The sequence below is a fragment of the Lepidothrix coronata genome, unplaced genomic scaffold (genome assembly GCF_001604755.1).
Source record: "Lepidothrix coronata isolate B3197 unplaced genomic scaffold, Lepidothrix_coronata-1.0 Scaffold166, whole genome shotgun sequence".
Lineage (NCBI taxonomy): Eukaryota > Metazoa > Chordata > Aves > Passeriformes > Pipridae > Lepidothrix > Lepidothrix coronata.
Window position 1 is genome coordinate 459,069 of NW_016690346.1, and position 24,534 is coordinate 483,602.

Genomic DNA, 24,534 nt, shown 5'->3' on the forward strand with positions numbered 1-24,534 from the left:
CCTTAAATGGGAGGAGTGTGACTTACATTTTTCCATAGTAGAACTCCCATTTTAGTGAGGGTAGCTACTTAAAACCTAAAGGTTTCAAATACCTTGAAATAAACCATAAGTGTACGTGTAATAACGGAAGGCTAAAACTTTATTTCTGTGATGTGTTGGGAATTGCTTTGGATGTCTAAATGACATTTATTCAATACCGGCAGAAGAACAGGCAGATGTACAAATTTTCTGTATTTAGACATATGTGCAGTTTCACCCTTGAGGATCTTTAGTCCACTTGAAATTTTAGTTCTTACGTCGTGCCAATGGGGTTATTCTGAAGCAACATGTAACTTAGCCGAATCCTTCACATAACTTCTGACACCTTCTTATGTTATTATGGATTCTTCTTCAGAAACATCTTTAATTCTGTTCTTGTTTGGGAATGACTTTGCTGGAAACAGCAGTGCTTGGTTTTTATTTTTACACTACTGTGCCTATTTGTACTACATGCTAGTAAATCACCTTAAAATTCTGTTTATTCTGGATTAGAGACATGATTGCAAAAAAGAGTAATGCATTTATATAAACAAGTTACCATGTGACTAAAAGGCTGTTAATTTATTTATAACTTTCAAAACTATATATAAAGGTACATATTGCTCTTCTCTTTCTGGAACATTTTGTTCCAGGGATCAGCTTTGTGGAGTAGTTCCCAAATGGCAGCTGTCAGAGGTGGTGTGACACTTGTGTGAGTTGATTATTTCTTAGATGTCTTTTCAGTTTGCTATACAACTTAGGAAAGTGTAAACAAGTGAAATGAGTAACTCCCAATGTGAATGAGATGTTCTGTCACTGGTTTTAACATAACACACACATACGCCTGTTTTAAAAGTGAGGGAGTCTAGAGCTACTAGCTATGGTGCATTTTGGTTTCTCATATTTCATATAGATGTATACTATAAAGTTTTCTCCTAATAAAAACTGTTGGTCAGCTTGGATGGTAAAGGCCTGCTGGGATGAGCTCAGATAACTTGGTCCTTGAAGAAACTTTCCAAATTCTTCAGCATTGAGAGTAGAGAATTCAGCAAAGTTGGCTTTTTTTCTAGGGAGATGCTCTGTTGTGGATCCTGTTTTATTAACTACTTTCTTGTCCTGCATCATGGCTCTTTTCATTATTTTTTTCCCTTAGTTTGTAGATTCAAAAATATGCAGGTAAAGAACTTGCAAGTAACCCATTTTGCAACTGACACCCATGTGACTACACCACACACTTGGAAATGACACTGAGACTTCCTCTGGGAATAGTAACACTTGGAGTCTTTTCTTAAATGTGCCACAGATACTCTGTGGTAACACACTTGCATGGCTTAAATGTTCCTGAAAACTTTAGTGCAGATCCTAAATTTCCATGTATCTTAGTGACCTAAGGTGATTGATAATGTTTCATGTTTTGCTTACATCGTTATTCTGAAATTGTTTTGGTCTCTATACTGAAATATCTTTTCAGAAGCACACAGGATATATATTCATGCAGTTCAAGTGGGGATGAAGATTTTTATACTCTTTTGAAGACTTGTGACTTCTAGAACTATGATTATGTAAGGCTTTCTTATCAAAAAGTTTGTTAACCAATATGATATGAATTGTAAAAGCTTACAGTACAGAAAATAGCCAACACTTTAAATATTGCTTGTTTATTAGAGGCCCATGTTTTTTCATGATTAGTGATCTACTGGCATCAGACCTAGGACCTGTTTCTCTGAGGAGAGAGGATGCATGCTCAGGCCGGCTCAGCATGCAGTTTTTGGTTCCTGTAGGCAGCTATGTCTGAGCTGGAGTTTCTACATTTGAAATTGCTGTCATGGTCTGGCTATTACCGACAACATTGTCCATCTCCCCAGTTCCACTGCAGTGTAATTCTGACAGTGGGTATAACCAGGGGTTGTCTTGGAATAAAGATTTGTGTCACCCATACTGGATGTAATGTGGCCTCGGGAAATACCCTGTTTAATGTTTATTTAGTTACTATTGCCCCCACTATTCCCCACATCACAGCCCCTGACCTCCCCCATGATCTGGGCATGGATCTGGGCAACCTGCTTTGGATGGTCCTGTTTGAGCCAGGGGGGTTGCAACAGGTGACCTCCAGAGGTCCCTATCCCACCTCAATCATTCTGTGGTTCTGTGAAAAAAAACTTTTTAGTATGGAAGAGATAAAAACAAGCAAGTGCTGGATTTTGCAGGAACATGAAAGGGATAGTAATAACAAAACTATCCTTAAGATAAAGGGCTTTTCTCTGATCTCAAAGCTGATTTGAATTTATACTGAGCTTCTAAACTGCTACTTCTATCTGTTACTCCTTGTAGCAAGTAGCTAAACTTGGGTAGGTCCTACTTTGCAAGACCAGTAAAGTACAGTTATAACACACTTGTATTTTTTTTTTAAGTTTGTTTTGGCTAATAGCCTATACTTTCTTTTGGTTTTGTCTTCTTTGAAACAGCTCGTCCCCTTGAAATGAAAGGGAGGGGACAGGAAGCAAGATGTCAGATGAAAGAATGCTTTAAGTAATAATGATACTTAAAAAAAAAAAAAGCTGTGGAGTATTTTCTACAAACCTAACCCTGCTATTTGACCTTCCAGATCTCATTCACAATTATACTGTTAAAATAGACAGTAAATTATATATACATATATAAAAGGTGTTTATTTTTATATAATATCTTTCTTACATATAAAATAAAAATTGATATAATGAAGCTTATTTACAAAAACTCAGTTTTATTCTGCTTAGAATGAAAGGGAATTCAGTTTGTGTTGTCCATTGGTATAGGTAAGCACAAATTCATTATTGCTGTATGGAAGATGTGTTCCTTTCACCAAAGATACAATTTTCCACCCTTAAGGAAGCAGTGATATTTAAATTTCAACATAGGCAAGTGAGACACAATTAAAAATGTTACAGTATTTTCAGGATTTATATACTGAATTTCTGTAAGTAAGTGATTCTTTTAAGAACTCACAATTCATAAATTCTTGTAAGATCTACTAGAAACCTCTGACAATCTTGCTTGACCATGATTAATTCACTCAGGGAGATGAACAATTTCACATGTCAAGGTGGAATTTATGAAGGTGAAACAGGCAATCTTAATGTGGTAGACGAAGTCCAGGTCATGTATGAATTTAGGCAATAGATAGAATACATGGGTAATGACAACTCTATTGGCTGGTTAGGAGGGAAATGTTTCATATATCTACCATCCACTTGAACTAGTCACCATACTGAGAAAAAGTAGAGCTTAGTGGAACTTCTATGTAGGAAACCAAATATTGCACTAAAAAACTGTTGGGATTTTTTACTATTTCTCTGTGTATTCTGCTGGATTTTCTGTATTTTACTATCACTGTTTACATCAAGATGTACTTGGACTATCGACCAGGAGCATGTGCTCGCGTACTCTAATCGTGTTGAAACTATTAAATGTGTTGTCTGTATTTCATAACTTTTTTCACCAGAATGGCTAAGATCAAGTGTTTTCTTAAACTGAAATAACTGATTATTCTGGAAGATAAGGATGATTTCTGAAGACTGAACATGCCAAAACTTGTTGTGCCACTGTTCTTGTTCAATAACAGTATCTAGACCAAGTTCTCCTTGAATTCAAGAATTCTTGAATTAATATAAGAAAAGTACGGTAACTGTGAGAAGAAAAAGTTATGCATACACTAATTTTGTAGGCAGAGCTGAAGGGTAGCTTTTATTTGATAAGTATTTCATTCTTACTTTTCATGATTTTAAATCAGGGCAGTTTCCTATAGTTTTGCAGATAACTAGCTTACTGCACATAGGAGTTTTTTCAGCATTAATATTAGTATTTCTTAAACATGTTCTGTGTTATCTTTGAATTATTCTAAAACATCTGTTATGACTAAATATTAGAAGTAAATATTTCTTCTAACAAGTGTCAGGTGCTAGATAGCTCTTCTGAAAAACATGAGCATGAGGAGCTCAAGATCTGTAACTATGAATATTTATTTTTCAGGACAGTGTTCTTTTGAGCATGTTCTTCGAAGTGCTGAGAATTTTACAGGATACTTTTCTATGAGAACTATCTAATTTATGTAGAATCTAAAGTTTTTCACAGTGCCTATGAAGATGACTCTTGTGTCCTGTAGCTGCTTTGACAAGCATTATTTATCAAGTACAGAGGAAATTGATTAACTGTGGAGCAGAACTGTGTAAAATTGAATTCATGACTATTTTCCGTTTTTTCTTAATAAAATGATTATGAAAGAATTCCATCTGAAGACTGTTGAAAGCTGGCTGCAGTTTATGATATAACGGATAAAATCTGCATCCTTGGCCTTCCAACAACCTTTACACCAGCAGATGGTGGGCGTAAAGATGTCATTCATCATTTATTTACAATGGACTTTATTTATTCTAGTGTCAACAGCTGCCCCAGGGAGCGGGTTATTGAATTCAAATGTGAAGCTCTGGGTTATTTGCTTCCTTTCAAATTTGTCTTCAGAGCTTAGTTGCTAGGAGTCCATTCTGTGCTCTAATAATGATTCATGTATTGTGAAGCCATTCAGTAAATTGGGTTGTCAGGGATTGCCAAAAAAGGTTTAGAGGTCTTGTTCCGATTTTTTTTTTTTTTTTTTTAACAGCACTGTGCTATGGTCTGTGTCTTCTGCTTATGTGCCTTCTCTTGCTACTGTTGGAGACTTTGTCCCCAGTTGTCCCCTCTCTGATTTCCCCTCCATATTCCTCCTTGTCCCTGCCTTCTGAAAAGTAAAATTCTATGACCCTGTGATTCTGAGTTGGTGGTGTTCAGGACCAAAAAATAAATATGAGATATGAAATAACGACACCTTGTTTTCTACAGGCAGGACAAGAGTCCTTCCGTTCCATTACAAGATCATACTACAGAGGGGCAGCAGGGGCTTTACTAGTGTATGACATTACAAGGTGAGAATGCCAGCTGGATTACAATGATATGTCTTTGTAGAATTGTCCTATAATATATAGCAGTGCTAAAAGGCCTCATTTAATTTGGCTTTTTGTATAGATATTTGTAGTCTAACATTGTGTCAACTTTCCTCAAGTGCTCAAAATCAAGAAATAGCCAATGTAACGTATATACTTCCAATTTTCTCTATATAGTAGTTAAGAAAAAGTATACATAAAGGCTCAGGAAGAATGAAACAAAATATTTTTTTACTATTTGACCATCAACCTCTGGATTATCTTTATTAAGAAAGACCTGAAAATATTTCATTAATTCCTTTCTAATGTTTTTATTGTCACGAGCATTAATTTTTCTTTAATTATAACAGATTATTTTACTGATGTGCCATTCTGCAAAGGAGTAAAGTAGTAAAACATAGAAGTTGGGTTACAAAAGATACCAAGAAACCTCTACTGTTGCTGTGTTTATGAGGTCTTAATGTGTTAATTTTTTTTAGTAGCTGTTCCGAAGTTACAAAGATTTTCCTCCTGTATTGAATAAAGTCTCTATATACAGCTTGTAATCTGTAAAATTTTGGGTACTGTGGCTGGCTTAAGAAGATTTTGGAGCCTGAACATTTTCAGAAGTTGTATGCCTCCTTTTGTGGATCCTGGCTCTTGTTGCTGCATTAAGCAATGACTTTTTACTAAAGATTTCCGAAATGTTTTTCTTTTTGTTCCCAGTTTATGTTTAAATATCAGGAAGTAACATATTCTTTCCACTGGATTTCCAGTAAATGAATCTTTGATTTGTAAATAAATGGGTTTACTCTGATTAATATCTTAAAATCACTCTGCAAGTGTGAGATTTAATTTTTAATGTATACATTCTGTAAAAACTATAACATGCCACATTAGTATATCTCACTTTAAAAGACTTTACTGCCAAAGTTATTATTCAGTTTATAAACTCAGAAAATTAGCAATCATTTTCTGCGTTCAGTAGAAAAAGCATTACTCTTGAGTATTTGTACTGTTGTTTGAATTGTTGAAGCTGTTGGGGACTTTTAAAATTCTGTTTAGCAGATTTTATATGTATATAAAATTATAGATTCTTACAGCTATAAGAATCCTCTTTACTCTTTGTAGCAAACATGTTTTCAATTACTTTTTAGGCAGAGTTCATTAACGCTCCTTGTTTGCAAAATTTTCGTTTAACTATTCTACCTCTCACAAAGGGATTACTAGCTTTTATCCCTGGTGCATGTGTACTAATAAATGATTTGATTACTCAAGTAGAGAAGCTGACAAAGAGAGCCAGAGGATTTCTTGAAATACTGTATTTAATTTTCCTTGTCTTTTATAACTTAGGAGGGACACTTTCAACCACTTGACAACTTGGTTAGAAGATGCTCGTCAGCATTCCAATTCCAACATGGTTATAATGCTTATTGGAAACAAAAGGTAAAGTTTTATCAGCTATTATTTTGTAAGAGGGAAAGATTTATGACTCTGTATTTCAGTTTTTTGTTTTTTCTTATTTGTAGGAAAAATGTTGCCTTTAAATTCCTTTCAGTCACTGGGCATAGTTCTGTGGTAAATCTAAAACCTCTCCTATTCTAATTAGACTATACAATGTGCAGCACATGGATCAACTACCTTATGTTCTGAGTATCTTTTAGAAATAATTTTATTTTTAAAGGATTGACTGTGAGTGCGTGAAGTCATGGACTGTGTGAATTACTTTCTCATTATGTTTTTTTCATCTGGAATCACCAATTAGAAGGACCTATATCTCTCCCTTATAAAGAGAATAAGATTCCTAATTTGAGATGTTCTAAAGTGCTTTAGTTTTTGGTTAAGAATCACAGCAGAGACAATGTCATTTAAAAAAACTCAGAAGCCTATACCACAGGATTCACTTCAGAAACTTCTCTCAAATGTAAAAAGTATGTACCTGAATGATTATATGAGATGCTTCTGAATTAGCCTGTTCATATTCTGTATCTTTTTTCCAGGGTTGGAGGCAGAGAATGCTTTTTCACCATTTCCTAGTGAATTCACTGGGTGATGAAAATACAACTAAAAGTTTCAGAAGTGTTACATAATTTGTAAACAATTATTTACTTGGTCTTCTCATCAGCTACACTGTCCAAAACTATAAAATGGTTCCTTATGATGCTGAGACTTTATCTGTAGTGAAGGTCTTTATAAAAACACATCAGTGAATACATTAAGTTCATCTGTAATTTTTCTAGTTTTCGATGCAGTGAATCGTAGCATCATGTCTAGATTCTTTTGCTGGATGCAGGATTTTTTCAAAATATCAAAAGCATCACTTCAGAATCTAATAATCCATTAGTTATGGGCCTTTACCTAATTGACCTGAACTTGTCTCCATGCCTCAGCAATTTTTGAAAGCAAAGATGTGAGTTGAAATAATGGCGTGTATGCTTGCTCCTTAAAATTTAATTAATGGCTAGATCATTTCTTAGATGCTGCTGAGAAACAGCCTTGTGATAGAGTGAATCTGGTTTTGCTACTCAGGCATGTTCAACTCTGTACTTTCTTCTTCTTCCCCCTCTTCTTCCTTTTATTTTCCCCCTGTCTACCCAGTGCTGCTACCTCCTCCTGAAACACATGTTAAGCATTAAGTAATTGTGAAGTTTGTCAACTTTTTTTATACCTAATCTGGAAGATGACTGACAACTTTCTTTTTCATTGAGGAATATAATAAGCATAATCTTCACAAAACAATATAAAAATGTAATCTGTTCTATCAAATGAAGCTTTGGTAAGCCCGTGATGTCCCTGAGCAACTGTATTTATACCTTTGTGAATAAAAATATGGCACTGAGAGAAACGTTAAAGTGCGCTGTTTGCATACTGAATTGACATCTGTAACTATTCCTGATTATTCTTAGCTGTTAAACCAAATTTTCATGTCTTACATTCTGCTGATGCAGACTATACCACGATTGTACGTTATAATATGCTGCTTGCAGTTAGCTCAGAAGTGCCCAGTCAAACCAGGTTTTATTCAAGCAATAAATATTCTTAAAATTTGTACTGTAAATTGAGTTACAAATCAAGGTGCCACATGGATTAAAGTTCAAGAAGCTTTTTAAGGGAGGTTTTTTTTCAAGGAGGACAGGAAGAAAACTCCTTCAATTTGCTTGCATTATCCTGAAAGTTCTTATTGTAGGGCAAACTACTAGAGATGGATGGAAGGAAGAACATGTATACTAGTGTAATATTTTTGAAGGAATACATACTGTTCTTATGACTCCCAGAAGTGCATTTGACATAAGTTTGTAGTACTGACTTATGGCTGGATTTTAAGAGTGTTGAGAATTTAGTTTGAAATATAATGGCTGTTTGTTGAAAACATGACAAATACTAGTGTTAAAACATGACAAATACTGTACTTAATCTTCTTTCCAGAACAAAGCATAGCTATATTGATCTAGTAAGACCAAATGCTTCGAATGGAGAGAGGAAGACAACTGTGGTTAGTAGAAGCAGTTAAAGCTCTTTAAGAATATGTTTAGGTATCGGTGGTGAATTTTGATTGGGCTGTCACTGCAGTTTTTGATACAGCTGCACTATTTCAAGTAAAAAGTTGTTTGTGTTCAGTGTTATCTCCATGACAGAAGTGAATCAAGGTTTTAAGAAAGGTATTTTTGAGGGTAGCATGATCTTAGCAAATAAAGACATTGCTTAGGTTCAAAAAGAGAATGTCAGATAGCTAATACTGGGAGTGCTTAAATATAATGAACATCAGTTTCAAAATTGTTTTGAGAAAACATTTCTTGTATCCTTATCTTCGAACTATTTTTTTAATGTTTAAATGGTCTGCTGAATTGTATTGACTCTATAACTCATCTGAGCTAGCATTTAGTTGTTAAAAACAACAAAAACCTGCTTTGCTGCAAAATAGATGCCACAGTGAGTATTATTTATTTTTAATATGTGTATGATTACAAGGTTGGCAAACACTGAAGCCTAGTACGATACTTTTTATTTGTATTCTTACTGCAAATTAAACATATCTGTTTGCATGCTGTTTAGTTTAAAAATGTGTATCTGAGGAGATATTTTTACATGCACAACTTAGATGAGACTTTACTGAAAAATATATTTTGTGTTTATGTATGTGTACCATTGTTGCTTAAGATGTAATATACTTACAAAGAAGGACTGTTCCTAAAGATTTAAAAAATAAGAGTAATATACTTGTCTATATGACTTATAGAAACGGTTTTGTCTTCAGTTGTCCAGTCCAAGAGGGGTTTTTTCTGGTCTTTTGTGTAATATTTAACTTTCAACTAAATTGCCTGGAAAGCAGGAAGCAAGAAATTGTCTAATAGTCACTTCAATTTCTTTTGCTATTAGACAGTCAGGCCTGGACTTTCAAAACCTAAATGCTAGCTTTTTGGGAGAGAAGAGCTGATGTAGTTTAAAAGAACTAATTCTTGCTTTTAGATCTTTTTATCAAAACAGAAATGGACTGTATGAAGTTTTGCTACTGAATAGAAAAAATGAATTTTATTTTTTAAATTATTTTTAATATTAAGAAATAATTTATAAAGCTCCCTTATCAGCTCAGCTTTACAGTATTGGATTGGTAGATAACGTTATACTAGAAGAGAGTAATATGTACCGAAAATGATAATGTCTAAAGCTAGTATTCAAGGAATACTTGAATAAGTATACACTCATCCTGTTGAAAGCCATTTCATGAAGTCTTTGATTTATGTCAGCTAGGATTGATAGCTCAAGGAAGTGTGATGCCTGTGGCTATTCCACATACTGTAAGTGCAAGGCTTACAATAATTCTACCTTATGTAAGGGCTTGAATAGATATCCATATCTACCTAAGTTCTGGAAGGGGCTCTTGGTTTATAAGGCTTATAAGCATGCCAGTGAAGAATAATATTTGCATGGACATGTTGGACCATGTAATAACTTTTTTTTTTTCTTCCATCTTAGTGATTTAGAATCTAGACGAGAAGTCAAGAAAGAAGAGGGTGAAGCATTTGCACGGGAGCATGGACTTATCTTTATGGAGACATCTGCCAAAACTGCTTCCAATGTAGAGGAGGTAACTTTGCTGAACACTGGCATTTTACTAAAACAGTTGCTTTGAATTACACTTTGTACAGATATTGTTTCTCTAGAACATTGATTCCTTAACTTGAATTAACTACTTTTTAATTTATATTACGAGAAAGACAATGTCTATGTTGTACCTGATTGCACAGCACTGATTATATTGTTGGGATTTATTAATGTACTTGTGGGGTTTTTATAAGTATTTCATTAGAGAAATGGCTAATTTCTGTCTGCACTGAAATCTAAGACTAGAATAGATATGCTGGTCCAAAGCAAGCCAAACTATTGGTATTCTTGGCAGATGTAACTCTAACCTGTTTTATAGCCTCTAATATTTTGCAAGCTCTTCGGAGCAATCTATTGCAGTGCTTTGGTATTTGTGTTGTCATCTTTCCACTACATGGTAGGAATCTTCTTTGCTTCAATTCACACACAGCTTCTTTTTTCTGTCCTCTACAGAGCTGCTGAAGAGGTCATTGTCTTGGTTTCTGTAGTCTGCTATGTACTTGAATAAGTTTTTCAGTTTTTGCTTCTTTAAAGAATTTAAGTCTTTTCAAGTTTGGCTTATAGTTCATATTTCTGGACACATGTGAGTTCTTGCATATCTCACCTTGATGTACTGCATGCCTTTCTTGAAGAGGGGTTGTGGTGGGCTGCTCTCAGCCAGCAACTGAATGCCCACCAAGTTGCTCACTTGGTCCCTCTGCCCAGCAGGATGGGGAAAACACTAGAAGAATCAAAGCAAGAAAAACACAAGGTCTGAGATACAGAGTTTAAAAAATGAAGGAAAGACGTGGGAGAAGAGTTACAGAAAGGCAGTCACTCCCAACTGTGAGCAAGAGTGACTTTGACTACCCTTTAGTTTTTATTCTTGAGCATGATGTCAGATTATATGAAATAACCCTTAGGCCATGTTAGAGCTGTATTGTGTCCCTTATGATTTTGCCTACCCTAACCCTGATCACTGGCAGGAGGAGGGCAGATTAAGAAACACAAAACCTTGACACTCAGCTAATGCTAAAACATCAGTGAGTTATGGATACTGTTTTAATCATAAATCCAAAACACAGCACCATACAGGCTGTAAAGGAAACTAACTGCATTCTAGCCAGATGCAGTACAGTGGTGAACAGAGAGCTCCAGCTGAGATGTTAGTGCTATGTAAAGCAGGAAGATTGCTTCACATGTCTTTGAAACCCATACTCAGTTCATACATCCACAGTGACCTTTTTTATAATAGCATGACATAGTTCAGCTTCTTACACTACCTGATCTGCGTTATTCTTCTCCAGAGTTGTCCTAAACGCAAAATGTTGTGCAACCAATGAGGTATTCTTTTAGAGGTAAAGCCTTTTACTTTTGAAATATTCTAGTTTTTTTGAAAAGTTAGAGTAAGTTACACATTGCTTTAACAGAATTCAATCTGGTTTGTTACTACCTGATTCTAGCATTATCACCTCTCTTTGTGTCAAAAAATATGTCCTAGTGAATGAATTGTCCAGTACCTAATGCATCTCTGATTATCAGGAGGCAAATGAGCATAAAGTTCTTTATCAAGCAAGTTCAAATAGAATTCTCTCCTGATTATGTGAGTGAGTGATGTGTGTGTGCGCTAACTTTCTAATTCTGATGGAAAAGCTTTTAGGATATACTCCTTTTCAGTGACAGTCAAGTGCATTCCTTAAATGGTGTTCTCAGTCAACACTGAAATAGGTGGCATGATTTAGAATAGTTACAGCTACAGGAGCAAAATTGTAATCTTTAGTAGTTTCTTTATATGAACAAATTGGCTTCTGTCATTAATGTTTTTTAAGCTGTCTCCTTTTTTTAATCCTGATTTCCAACACTGTGGAATACCTTAGTAAATCTGTAGCTGTAGCAGTGCATTGACCTGTTTGGTGCTTGGATCTCAAGACAGTTTAAAATGCTCATTGTGTTCTTCAGGATTATCTCATAACCTATACCTTGGATAGAAACGTTTAGCAGTGGAAAAGTTCCCATTGGTTCTTTATCTTATGCAAGGCTGTTGGGGAAGTTTCTACCCTGTTTGCACAATAGGTAATTGATGGCAGGGAGTACAAGTAGGTGTAGGCTCTTCCTTCATAGTTACTTTGGAGACTTCTAAGAATTCACTGTGGCCACAGAGTTAAATCGTCATGTTGGATGTGGAATGGTATCAGGCAAAAAGAATTTCTGCATCATCAAGAGGATAGAAGGATTTTGGGGGAAGGTTAGGCACAGGGTTATAATTAGACTTAGAGCCTTCCCAAATCTTCGTTCGCGAAGCCCAGCCATGATAATTCGACTGCAGAACAAGGACATTAATGCTAGTCTCTTCAGCAGTATTATATTTATTTAAACAGGGGTTTGTTGTTGATTTCCTTTTAGCCTCTGTCTAAAGCTGTCAAGGTAGCCAACTATCAAAACATAAGTGATTCTTTTGTTCTTTGGCTTTTTTTCTTCTTAATGATTTCTAAGCTGTATTGGAGTTTCGGTAATACTGGTACACTCCGAGCACGGCTGAGGGCTTTCTTCCAGTAGAATCTTGGTTATCATATTTGCTCTACTTTGTTGAATTGTGGATGGGTGATGTGCACTCTGATGTACTGTTTGCAGACTTCAGTCTTGCCTATTTACTTTTTTGCCTGAGAAAACACTGTGATGCCTGTTGGGGGACTTGTATATGTGTAAGTCTGAAGTCCCAACCATAGGCAGGTTTGCACTTGTTTTAATCATAACATCCATTGCTTTCTGACCTTGCATTAAATCAACACAAAACACACAAGATTTTTTTCTCTCATTTGCAAGAGACATTAACAATTTTAGCACATTTGTTTCTTCCTTGATAGTTCAAGAGTAGTATATGACTGTTAATTCTGGTCTTATCTGCAACCTGCAGTTCAGAGCTTGCTGAATGCTTTCTGCTTTGGGCAGTGTCTTAACACTTGTAGAGGCAGAGTAGAATCACCTGCAAGAACTCAGGGTGATCATGCAATCTCTTACACCACACAGTGCTTATCTTTTTGTCCCTAGCATATCAGTGGTTTGAATCCATGTATGTGCACAGATTATCAAGAGTAGGGTTACCTAGCTGTATTTGGGAAGCATTATTCTTTCATTTGCACTTTGTGCATGATTCTTTCATTCCATATTTAATACTTAATAATATTATTATTATTACTGTTATTAATGATTAATTAATAATTGATAATTATTAATTATGTGTCCAACCTTAAGCCAGAAAGTTTTTTGAATGCTGGTCAAAGCAGTGCCAGACACCATCACTGTTCAGAAGCTGATCTCACTTCAGTTGTACCAGTGTATCACTGACTCCTGGTGTGGGAGTCGGTTTTACTAAGTTGTTTCCTATATGGAGAGGATTATATATCCCTATGCCAAACTTTTAAGAGCATTGTTTGTGTTATTCCAAGTTGCCTGCACATAAATAGAATGCAATAATGGATTCATTATTTAGGATTAAATCTTAATAGACTAATGGTTTTGACTGAGCAATGGAGCACTTCTGCTACATGGAGCAGGATGGTCATTCAGTGGTTCTGTTTCAGCTGTGACTTAGTTTTCTCTTCAAGCAGATTCTTTCATACTTTCACTTAAATGAGTAATGAATATTCAAAGCCCCTATTGCCTCAACAGTGGCACTGCTTGGGCACAGATAAGGGAAGGAAGATGGCTTTTTATGATATTCTGAAGGGAAAAAATGAAAATTTCATGGAAAGATGAGATTCTTAGCAGCATCTAAATTTGAACTGATTTTTAGAAGTGTGTTTTATTGCCCTTCCACACCCTCCCTGAACGTAACTAATTGCTGGTAAACAAACAGTTGTTTGACCTGGTAGTATAGTACGTAGGGGTTTAGTTAATAAAACTTGAAAGTCCTAAGATGTTAATACTTTTCATAGTAAGGTAGAGTAATACACAAGATGTAATCTGACTAGAACTTGCAAAAGAGCAGGATTTCTAGGTCATGAGTCTTTAAAAAAAACAACTAAGCAAACGAAAACCGAACAGTTAGGTTTATCTTAACTTGTATCAGAACCAGTATTCCTTCAGGTTCCTGGAAATTAAAGTTCTGTGACGTTTCAGCTGTGTAAAACTTCAGCTAGTTTCTCCCATGAGAAAATGGGGTTGTAGCTTGTGTCAGTTCAGCTGTGGGAGGGAAAAGGGGCAGGACACCTGTCTCCAGTGAAGATTGACAGCTTTTAGCTTCTTGTGGCAAATTCCTGGGCTGTGCCCCAACTACACAGTAAGGAACAGTAGCTCTGCCATGGTTCTTGGGACTTCTGGGCATCTTGTGATATGATGGGAATAAAAGGTCTCAGTTAATTGAGAGTCTCGGGCTTTATAGAAGAGCATGAAGTGTATGATACTGCCTGCCTGACCTGTAGATTTCTGGAGAGATGGATTCTTAGTTCTGAGGGTTTCATCTTTTTTTTTCCTCAGATATTTTATCCTTTGTAACTGTTCAACAGCAGCTACAGGACTTTTCAAGATAATTTGAGCCCAAATAATGTACATCTTCCCACTAAGTTTATCAGGAAATTGTGCCTCAGTGGGGACATATAAAGAAATTGCTGTCAAGTTCTGTTTTGTGCTTTTGTACCTATACTGAAAATATAAGGCTACCAATGTGTTGGGGTTCATTATATAGCACCTTACTACTGCTTGATAATTAACCCCTCTTCAGCCCTTTTAGTGTACTAGGCTTCTTTCTGAAAGATCCTTTAACTGTAAAAAGTATTGCCTTACTGTGTGTGCATAAAACAGCTGCTCAGAGCCTTGGAATTTCACTGTATTAAGTAGCCATCCAGCACCACTTACACACTGTGGTGATAATTGTTGTAGGGGTAAATCCATTTGTAGTCCATGTTTGTTACTGTTTTCAAATGCATTCTTAAATACTAGAGTAATCTAACTATATCATATCATATTGCTAAAAGATAAGATGAGAAGTTGGAGAGGAGGAGGAAATTCCTGGTGTTGGCTGACTACAGAGCTGAGGGTCATGCTTTAGAATTTGTGAGGTATTTAATCTTTAAACATTCCTCATTTAATTGTAAGAAAGAATCCAGAATTAATGATTGCCCAATTTTTATTGCCAAGCATTAAGTTTAGTTTTAACATTGCCACCAGAGGGCAGCATGTTCCACGAGCTGGCCGTGCCGAAGCTGATCGCATCTGATTTTAGGCAAAGATGAACTTGTAAAATCTGAGTTTTGAAAAGTATCAGTGATTCATTGACAAGTTTTTCCTGTTATGCTCAGCTTGTATCTAAGTCCTCAAATTCTTGTCATAGCATTAACTTTCTAAGAAAGAGAAGCGACATTACAGACATAAGTAAATATGTCAATACAAGTAAAAACTAACTGTAGCTGTTCTATAAGTTGGATTCTGGTGCCTTTAGCTTATTATTACTCCTGCATACAGCTTCCATAAGACAGAGGTATCAGGAACTTATTCCCTTACTTCTTGCATTGTTTTTACCAGTTACAGAATTCATTCTTCCTAGTTTTGTCTTAGGGAAGTAAACCTACATTACCTTGTTCACTTGTGTGATTACATGAATGTTGAAGTTGATATAATTCTACATTCAGTGTTTTTAGGATTAATTTACCTTAAATGCAGCATCTGTACTCTTTGGTAGTTGGGGTTTTGTGTTTTGGGTTGTTCGGGGTTTTTTGAGGTGAGCACTGTGAGACTTCTTGATTCTCATGTTGCAATATAATCTAGGAAACTCCTTATACAAATAATCTGAAGTGATATTATACTGGTATATTGTGACTCAAAAGCCTCTTTTGTTAGCTTTGCAGTAGGTGCAGGCGTGACACAACAGGCAGATCACGTCTTGCAAGGCTCACTTTCCCACTTGTACAGCAACACAATTTTCCTCAACGGGATATTACTATTATTTGAGAACCTAGTTTTAATGAGCACACAATTGAAAAACACATTATATTAAAACAAATCACTGAATAACTTGTATACAACTTTTTTTTTTTTTTTAATGCTGTGGTACAGGTATATTCAGTAGTTTCGTGCATAAAAGGATCAGTAAGTTGTGATTTAGAAAGATTAAAACCAAGAGTTAAACATTAAATGTAGACATTTTCCTGAAGTTACATTGTTTTCTTGAATTTTCCTGAAATGTAGTCAAGAATTTTTATGTTTGCAAATCTAATACACTATTTTTGCAAAAGTCTCTCACTTCTTTTCTGAGTAATAGAGGTACTGTGTACTAGAGTCTTGCCATCTTTCAGGTGACTTTGTATAAATCCAGGCTGAGTCTGGTACTGTCTCTCCTGGAGTGGTGAAAATAAACCTCAACCTGAGCTGATGTGGGATGGAAGGGTTCAAGTGTCTTTGTATAGTGTTTTAGTAGCAGCAACGTTATGGGAATGTACGGTGCAACTGCAGTAGGCTTGCTGGGCAGCCAGCTGAGTCCGTGTGGGCTTACTGGTTGAGGTCTTGTGTTGTGTGGAAATGGCTAAACTGCACCTGGATCCAAGTTGGCGTGTGAAGTGCTACAGCTGTGTTCTTGCAGTCCCTTACACATGGTCTAATAAATCCAAACTGGATTTGAGGGGAAACAGCTCTGTATTTCTGCATCTAGGACTCAGTTAATCTGCAAATAGGATAAACTGCCCATAAATAATTAAGAGTTTGTAGTATACTGTATGTTCCAGATAAGAGTTAGAACATGCAGTATTAAAAGAGATTTTTAGAAGAAGACAACTACACCAAGTTCATCTTCTTGTCCTTGCTAATTTGGGCACTAGCATGCAATACCAAACTCTGATATGATATTCTTAAAGCAGGTAGACTGCTGTTTTCAGTGATGTTCTCAGGTGGTTATTTTGAGTCTGCTTACACTTTGAAGTGTAAGTGAACTTAAAATACATGGATGCAAGAAACAAATGGAAGTCTCAAGGGATTCAAGTCTCTTTTCATGGCTGATTAGTAACAATTTTTCAGAATCCATACCAAGAAGAGAACATGAGGTAGACTCATTATGTGCTATATTCTTGTCAAACCATTGTTTTCAAATAGGAATTATTTCTGTGACCCAGTGCAGCCTGGCATTTTGCCACGTGGAATAACAGTACGTGCTGTTTTAACACTAATGTGTGGTGCACCAGAATCACTGATAGGACTGTGACTGTCAGATATGTCTTTCCGAGAGAACTTAAATGATAGAACTCAGATTAAAGTAATAATTGGATTTTTCAGGTCAACAGTTTCTTAGACAATATGTTTAATATTAAAATAGACTGTACTGAACTCAGTGCTCTTTTGCTTTGTGTTTTACATTACACGTGTAATAACAGGGGGGGGGGTTTGTGTTTGTGCAATGCTGTTTTCCAGTGCATCTTGCATTCCTACAGTGATCTGTTCTTGAATGTAGCATCCAGGAGATTATTCGTAATCAGTTGTGTTAGTTTGGAGTTTCTAGTCTGTTAAAATGCTAGTTTTGTTGCTCTGAAGTAATTTTTGTAGATGTAATGTAATTCTCATGACATAAATTCTAAGAGCCTAGGCGTACTTAGCCAGCATGTTCTAGAATTATTGGAAGTGCCAATTGTTAAGTGCTTGTTTACATGAAGTTATCATAATGCATTTTTAAGACTTCAAGTTCTGTTTAATGTCCCACTGAAGTAGAAGCAAGCAAGTATCCTTGCAGATTCCAGCTGTGTGAGTTTCCAAAGTTTTTGACTTTTACCTTTCAGTAGGCCCATGTATGATGCCATTACAATAATTAGTGTGTTATCAGAAACAAAGATAAGTTTGAATTTTTTTCTTATGTGTAAAACTTCAGTTTCTGAGGAATTTGAATCAATTCATAGTTGGCCGAAAGCCAATTTTTCTCCTCAACTCTTAACATGTGTTTGAAAAACGAACTCACTTCCTAAGTGCCTTGTGAATCTGCAATGATTAATTCTTCTCATTATTTTGCTGCAAATTCTCATGACCCTCTGTGATGATTCGATCACCCACTTAGAGTTTATGCATATTCATATCTTTCCGCTCCTGCTCCAGTCGTTCAAGTCTCCTTCACTGACTGTGGTGTGTGCTTGGTGCAGTAATTGAGCTGCAGTAGATTGATTACTCTGGGGAGCTGTAAGGCCTTTAAAGGTGAAAACATATCAGTCCTGTTAATTAGGAAACAAAGCTCTGGTGGCAAGTTCAGCAGTCAAATGCTTCCAGTGTAGAAATGAGGAAAAGTATGATTTGTTCCTCTCCATGAACCCTGTTTACATTTTTATATTTGAATTAGATCTGTATTTGCTATAATAGGCTTCTGCAGAAAGTAGCATGCCCTATATGATTGCATGGTGTTGGTATTTTAAAACAAAAAGAACTGTATGTTTATTGTAATTACTAGGTGCTGTTAATTACCTCCTAAATTATACATTATTTTAGGCATTACTTGACCTATAAAGCTAAATGAGAGATGAAGAATGGGATCATTGATTGTAAACTTTAACCAAAAACATTTATATCAGTCACCTTTTCAGTCCTGAGTGTCAAAGTATTTTCTCTGAATTAAAACAATAGATCTTTATATAGAAATCGTTATAAAACCTGGGGCATCTCCTTTCTTTTATTAAGATGTCTGTTACCTATTGTGTGCAAGATTAATTAAAGAGAATACATTCTTAAAATTAGGTGAATATTAAATGATAGCATAAGGTTTCATCCAGCAGACAGCATCCTTACATCATCATGGTAAGTACCCTGTGGTTTTATGTTGCTAAGCACTCTAATCTAGAGTGGCCTATTACAAAGATATTAAGGGTAGGGGAAACCATCTGCCACACAATCTATCCATAAGGGTCAGAAATAAATAATTTAGAAGTAATTTATATATCTTAAAAACCACTTTTTCCCTGTAATTACTGGACAACAGATTGTAGAATACAGATGTTATGAAAGTGCCACTGTTTTTGTAAACAGCAGGTGATCCATTGCTGCTTCAGGGTAGGTTATAGGATGCTGTTGTCATACCTGTTCCTGCAGAGGTCAGGAAGGAGAGTCTTGCTGAAACAATTGCACATGAGATTGAATTCCAATTAGTGCATCTTACACCAAAGGATATCTCATTCATTGTGTTTGTGGTCTTTTTTCCTCTGTTTTAGGCATTTATTAACACTGCAAAGGAGATCTACGAGAAAATCCAGGAAGGAGTTTTTGACATTAATAATGAGGTAACTTTTAGTACTTTGAACACCCTGTTTCCTTTCTAAAGGTACAAAATTCACCTTCCCTAGAAGGCTGGACAGTAAAAGATTTGTCTGTTCCATTTGGATATAGAATTGTCTGCCATTGTGATAAAAATGGATTAAAATAAGTGACCCTATCCATCCATGAAGCATCGCAAAATAATATAAATCCCCAAAAGAGAAGAAAATCCACTTTCATCCACTTCTCCATATGGTGTCATCTGTTTTCAAAGATAATTTTCCACTATGTAAATGGGGGACCATGTTGATATGCCAGATGCACTCCATGAGCTGTCCAGTGTAGGGGAGGGATTGCTTTGAGAGTTACATAAAAGACTTTTGAAATGTTCCTGGTTTAGGTGGCTGAATACTGTAGGGAATAAAAGATTAGCCATTTTGCCTATGCACATTACTGAAATTACAAATTATTGGGGCCTGTCGCTTTGCTTGTTTTGAGTGGGGGTAGAGATGTGGAGGAGGGAGCACTTTTGTAATGCCAGAGCTTAGAAAGACCTGTAATGTCTCTCTCGAATTTTGAAATTATTGTGCTGTGGAAAATCTTGAGCAGTTTGGGGAGAGGTTCTTGGCCATAGAAAAAGCAGATTCAAATTCAGTGGTGGTAAATAGACATCTTAGTGTTGTATAGAAATGTTAAAATCATATAAGCTCTCTGTTATCATTCACATAAAAAGTCGCACCACATAAAGTTTAAATTTGACAATGTGGTCGGTCTTTCCTGATGTCCAGGTTGGTATTTTAACTTGCATGTCCCTCAGTATCGTTGCTGAGGTGCTCAGGGAAACCACACATGGAAGTCTGCACCACCACTGTGTTCTGTTTCTGTTCTGTGAGTGGGGGTGTCCGGGACTGTCAGTCTGAGGCTTCTCTTAAACATTACAGTCTTTGCAGAGTTGCTTAGAGTGGTGAGGGAATGGGCAGGACTCCATTAAATAACTTCACCTCTTTCTGCTTAATATATTTCAACATGAGAAAACTTAGACTATTAAAAATATTGCTGATGACTTCAGAGAGGAAAAAATGAGAAACTTCAGTAGTATGCAAAGTATTGCATTAGGAAACTTGTAGCTAAATAAGACTTGAATAATAATCCTTCAGAGACACTAATTCTGACTGGAAAGTGTGTGTGTATGTGGTGTTTCGGGGAAACATTTCTTAAACTCCGTTCACTGATGAAAAGTTTAAAATTTTCTTTCATGTTTTTCCTGAAGAAAATGCAGTTGGTAGTGCAGTATAAATTGGAGAGCAATCAGTTTCTGAACAAGCATGCTCGCTGTATCTGTTGAGTCTCATATAGTAGCTGACTGCTTTACTGTGCCTTATGGAGCTTTGATTGCAATATGCTGTCAAGAGCCAACAGTCCGTGCTACTTATTTGGCTTTATGCCAAGTCTGGCTCCTTGATTCCTCAAGAAGTTGCTATCAGCCCAGAGGGGGCAAAACCAATGAGCCATAGGGCATGCTTTTTATTAAAGAGGAGTCAAAGAGCGAAAAGAAACCACATCAGCTGCTGTCAATACTGAGCGAGTGCCAGAAACCCGAAGGCTACCACTGCTGCAGAACAACTGCCAAGCACTATAAATCTGAGATTTGCTGTGACGCAGAGTTTCCTTAAGAGCTTAATTTCTGAAGCTACTGTATTACTTTTCTCAAAGTGCTGTATTTTTAGGTAAAATCCACTTGAGGGAGTGAGGGTTAAGATATAAGTGTGATTTTGATGAATGAAAGAGCTACGCTGTGTGTGGGTTCTTGGCAAGTAGCCATGTCTTTTGGGATCACAGAAATTATTGATGACACAGAACACTCGTATGCCCTTAGCCTCTACAGCTGATTCAACACAGAAAGAAATGCTGTCTAGAGAGGAAAAGTTTTATATTAAACTATTAAACTAGTGGAGGTTTTGGCAAGAGGGGAGAGGTTATACATTCTTAACAAATGCTATGTATTTTTAAAGCCTTATGCCAAGTAGTATTCAAATACAATTCTTGCTTTGTGAGGTTTTTTTTGTTAGGAGTTTAAGCTACAGAGTGTAACATGGAGATAAAATTTAAATGAGAAGGAAGGAAGGCATCTTCTTTTAAATTATATTTAATCACTAAGGACACGTTACTAAAAAATTACAAACTTTGCCATATTTATTGCATGCCTTAGGAGAACTTGCTATATTCTAAATAGAAAAAGCAGCTTTTCAAGTATATTAGTCTTTTAAAATATTTACACTGTGTATTCAACTTCATTTCAGGCAAATGGCATAAAAATTGGCCCTCAACATGCTGCTACTAATGCAACACTTGCAGGCAATCAGGGAGGACAACAAGCTGGAGGAGGCTGCTGTTGAGCCTGTTTTTACTTTCTAGCTGCCTGGATGGGGCCTACTAACTTGTTTGTTCACCCTTCCCTCCCCCCGCCCCGCTCGCCTCCACTTCAATTCAACTGAGACATGAAACTTGTAAGTTGGTTTCCTGTTGCAGAAGACTTTATCCTTCAAATTCTTGTATAACTTTGAATAAATGGTTAATGTTCACTTAAAGACAGATTTTGGAGATTGTATTCATATCTATTTACATTTGATTTCTAGGTCAATTGATGTGATTATTTTTGTTAAATGTTGTCTTGTGCCCTTGACTACGAACTGAATTGTATTAAACACTACAAAGTCATCTGAGTATTTTAATCAGTTTGTGTAGTTAGGTTTCCCAGCTCCTGCGGTTACCTAATGTTTAATATTGTAGAGCTGTCCTCAAGTTTTTTGTCAATTTTCAAGGCTATGAAGAGAAGCGGAAGGACTCTTTTAATTCTGTATTTATCACTTTCTGTATATATAGTTTAATAACCTGCTTGGGTGTACTTGCCAAGCTAGAATTCTTTAATGCATTTGCATAAATTCTATACTACTTAGAGCTTGAAAACTACAGAAGCATTAATAGAAATTGCTTGGAAGCTAAATTTTAAGCCTTTTTGACATTGTTAGCATGTTCATGCTCCCCATCATTATCCTGAAGTCCAAGAGAGATGCTTAATGTATATTACTAGAGGCTACATGCGTGCTATCTATTTTAATGCCAAATGTTTGCTGTTTGTCCACAATTTCCACAGCACCTCTTCAGAAATGGATTAGCTGTTTGCCTTAACAAATACTATAGGTAAAAACAGAGTATGAATGACAAGTAGAGGAGGAGTTGATAAATTTAAAATGGCACATTATAAAAACATTAATCTTTTCTCAATGGTTTTTTCTTGTTTACCACTTGATTTCTAAGTATATTTTTCATGCAAGGACAGTTTTTCAACCTAAATGTATAGTGGTTGTGTAAAGTTTTCTTTTAGTGACAACTTGTAATCCTAAATATATGGTAAGCATCTTGTCTATTGTGAAGAGGGTGTGAAAATAAAATCTGCCAGTTTGGAAATCTTGATGAAAATCAAAACTAGAAATGTTTTGGTACTTATTATGGTGGTGGTTGGGGAGGGCAGGTTTTGCCTCAAGTGAAAGGGTTGCAACAGTGCAAAACAAAATCCTGTGTTTAAGCGTTTATTTGTTAAAATACAGTGTTCATGTCACTTTTCCTACAACTGTGCAGACAACTGAGTTTCCATCTCATCCTATCTCAATAATTGCAGATAAAAGAGTGACACTAATGCTAGGCCATGCTTCGTGTACTGGGGGGGGAAAAAGAGAGTGGGGGGCAGTGACTGCAAAACTTTGTCTTACTGGACCAATACTGACCACAGCACAAAATGGGAGGACTGGGATCCTCATGTTACCCGTTCTGATTGTCAGAACTTTACATCCAAAGTGAATAACTTCAGCCTGACAGGTGTAACAAAGCAGTGGTTCTGAGATTAAATAAAATTTGAAAAAATGTGTGGAACCTTTTGTTGGTATCTACGGGCAAGGGCAATCAGTATGGATTTATGTTAGTTGCTGAACTTACAGTTCTTTTCTACACACTAAGGAACATTATCAGCAATGCAATATAATTGTTTTCAACTATTTATTAAGAGGTTACTCAATTTAGATACTTTCAACTGTTAACTGTTTATTATATGAAGTTTGCATTTATAAAGCACACTTATTGTTTCAGCTGAAGTTTGAAAATTGTGTTGCATGACGGAAAAAAAAAAGGACTGAACAGTAAAACCATAGGATTGGACTCCGTAGATGCCAAGGGAAAACTGGCATGTAGTAACTTACTGTTCACAAGGAGTGCACAAACTAGAGTACTTGCTTGAATTAACTATCTGAAGTTTTTTTGCAACTGGCAACATTGTAGAACTTAGTTGCTTGAGACAATATGTGAAAAAAGTGTGCTCTTCTGTAGCAGCATCAGCTCCATTACAACTGGGAATAAATTTCTCTTAGCCATAAAAACTGCCCATTAAGGGAGCTGAGGGGGGATTTGTACCCTATCCCAAGAAGAACAAAAATGCACACTGTTTTAAGTGGTGATGATTTACAAAACTGAAACTTCTGACAGCCTCTCATTTTCTGAAAGCATTGAAGAGGTATAAAACTGCCCAGGAATCTAGAGGTGCTACAGTAAAGAGCCGTCAGGGCTGCTTTCTGGGGGGTGAGGGGCAGGGGGAATGCTGTGACTTCCTGATGTCACGTATGCAACTGATTGCTGATCCTGCTGGTTGGTCCTGGCTCACATGTCAGTCTTACACTGTACATTATGTTAAGAATCTGGTACTTTCAAAGAGGAGCTAGAACAAAACTGAAGTTTCCATGCACTGTGGCTGGCTTTTTGTCACAAACTTTGTGCGCACATAATCCTTTTGTTGCCAGTTACAGATCTCTGTATTTTTGTGGGGTTGGTTTTGTTGTTTTGTTGGGGTTTTTTTGAGAAGCCCTGATGTTATTTTATCCTATTAGAATTTGAAAATTATATAGCACAGAACCTAGCAGGATGGTTTACTTCTAGAACATGTGCTTTAACAAGGTTATTCTTTCACAGGTTTCAGTTTTACTTGAACATGAGTGACTGATAACTTGTTGAGATTTTTTGTGAATTCAAGTTGCTTTTATTGGTTGCATTTTCACAACCAAAGAACTAAAACATTTAATTTTTCCCCAGCAACTTGTACAGCTGTTACATGTAATGGAAAAGTATCGATACCAAAAAATCGTACCAAGGTGCAGTTTCCCTTATTCCCAGTTAGCATATGGTACAAGCCATAGTTAACTTTGGAGTTAGTAAATTTGGAGTGATAAGTCCTCTAAGCATGACT

General features: G+C 36.2%; 1 protein-coding gene across 2 annotated transcripts in view; it reads left to right on the top strand.

Moving 5' to 3' along the window:
- Window positions 1–22,730, top strand: part of RAB2A (RAB2A, member RAS oncogene family) — a 42,281-nt gene extending 19,551 nt beyond the window's left edge. For both annotated transcript variants that reach the window (XM_017829642.1, XM_017829643.1), the window contains exons 4-8: window positions 4,873–4,955; window positions 6,306–6,398; window positions 9,927–10,038; window positions 19,202–19,270; window positions 21,545–22,730. In XM_017829642.1, the coding sequence (XP_017685131.1) occupies window positions 4,873–4,955; window positions 6,306–6,398; window positions 9,927–10,038; window positions 19,202–19,270; window positions 21,545–21,640 (453 nt within the window). In that variant the 3' untranslated portion in view covers window positions 21,641–22,730. The remainder of the gene's footprint in view (window positions 1–4,872; window positions 4,956–6,305; window positions 6,399–9,926; window positions 10,039–19,201; window positions 19,271–21,544) is intronic.
- The last annotated feature ends 1,804 nt before the right edge of the window (window positions 22,731–24,534 follow it).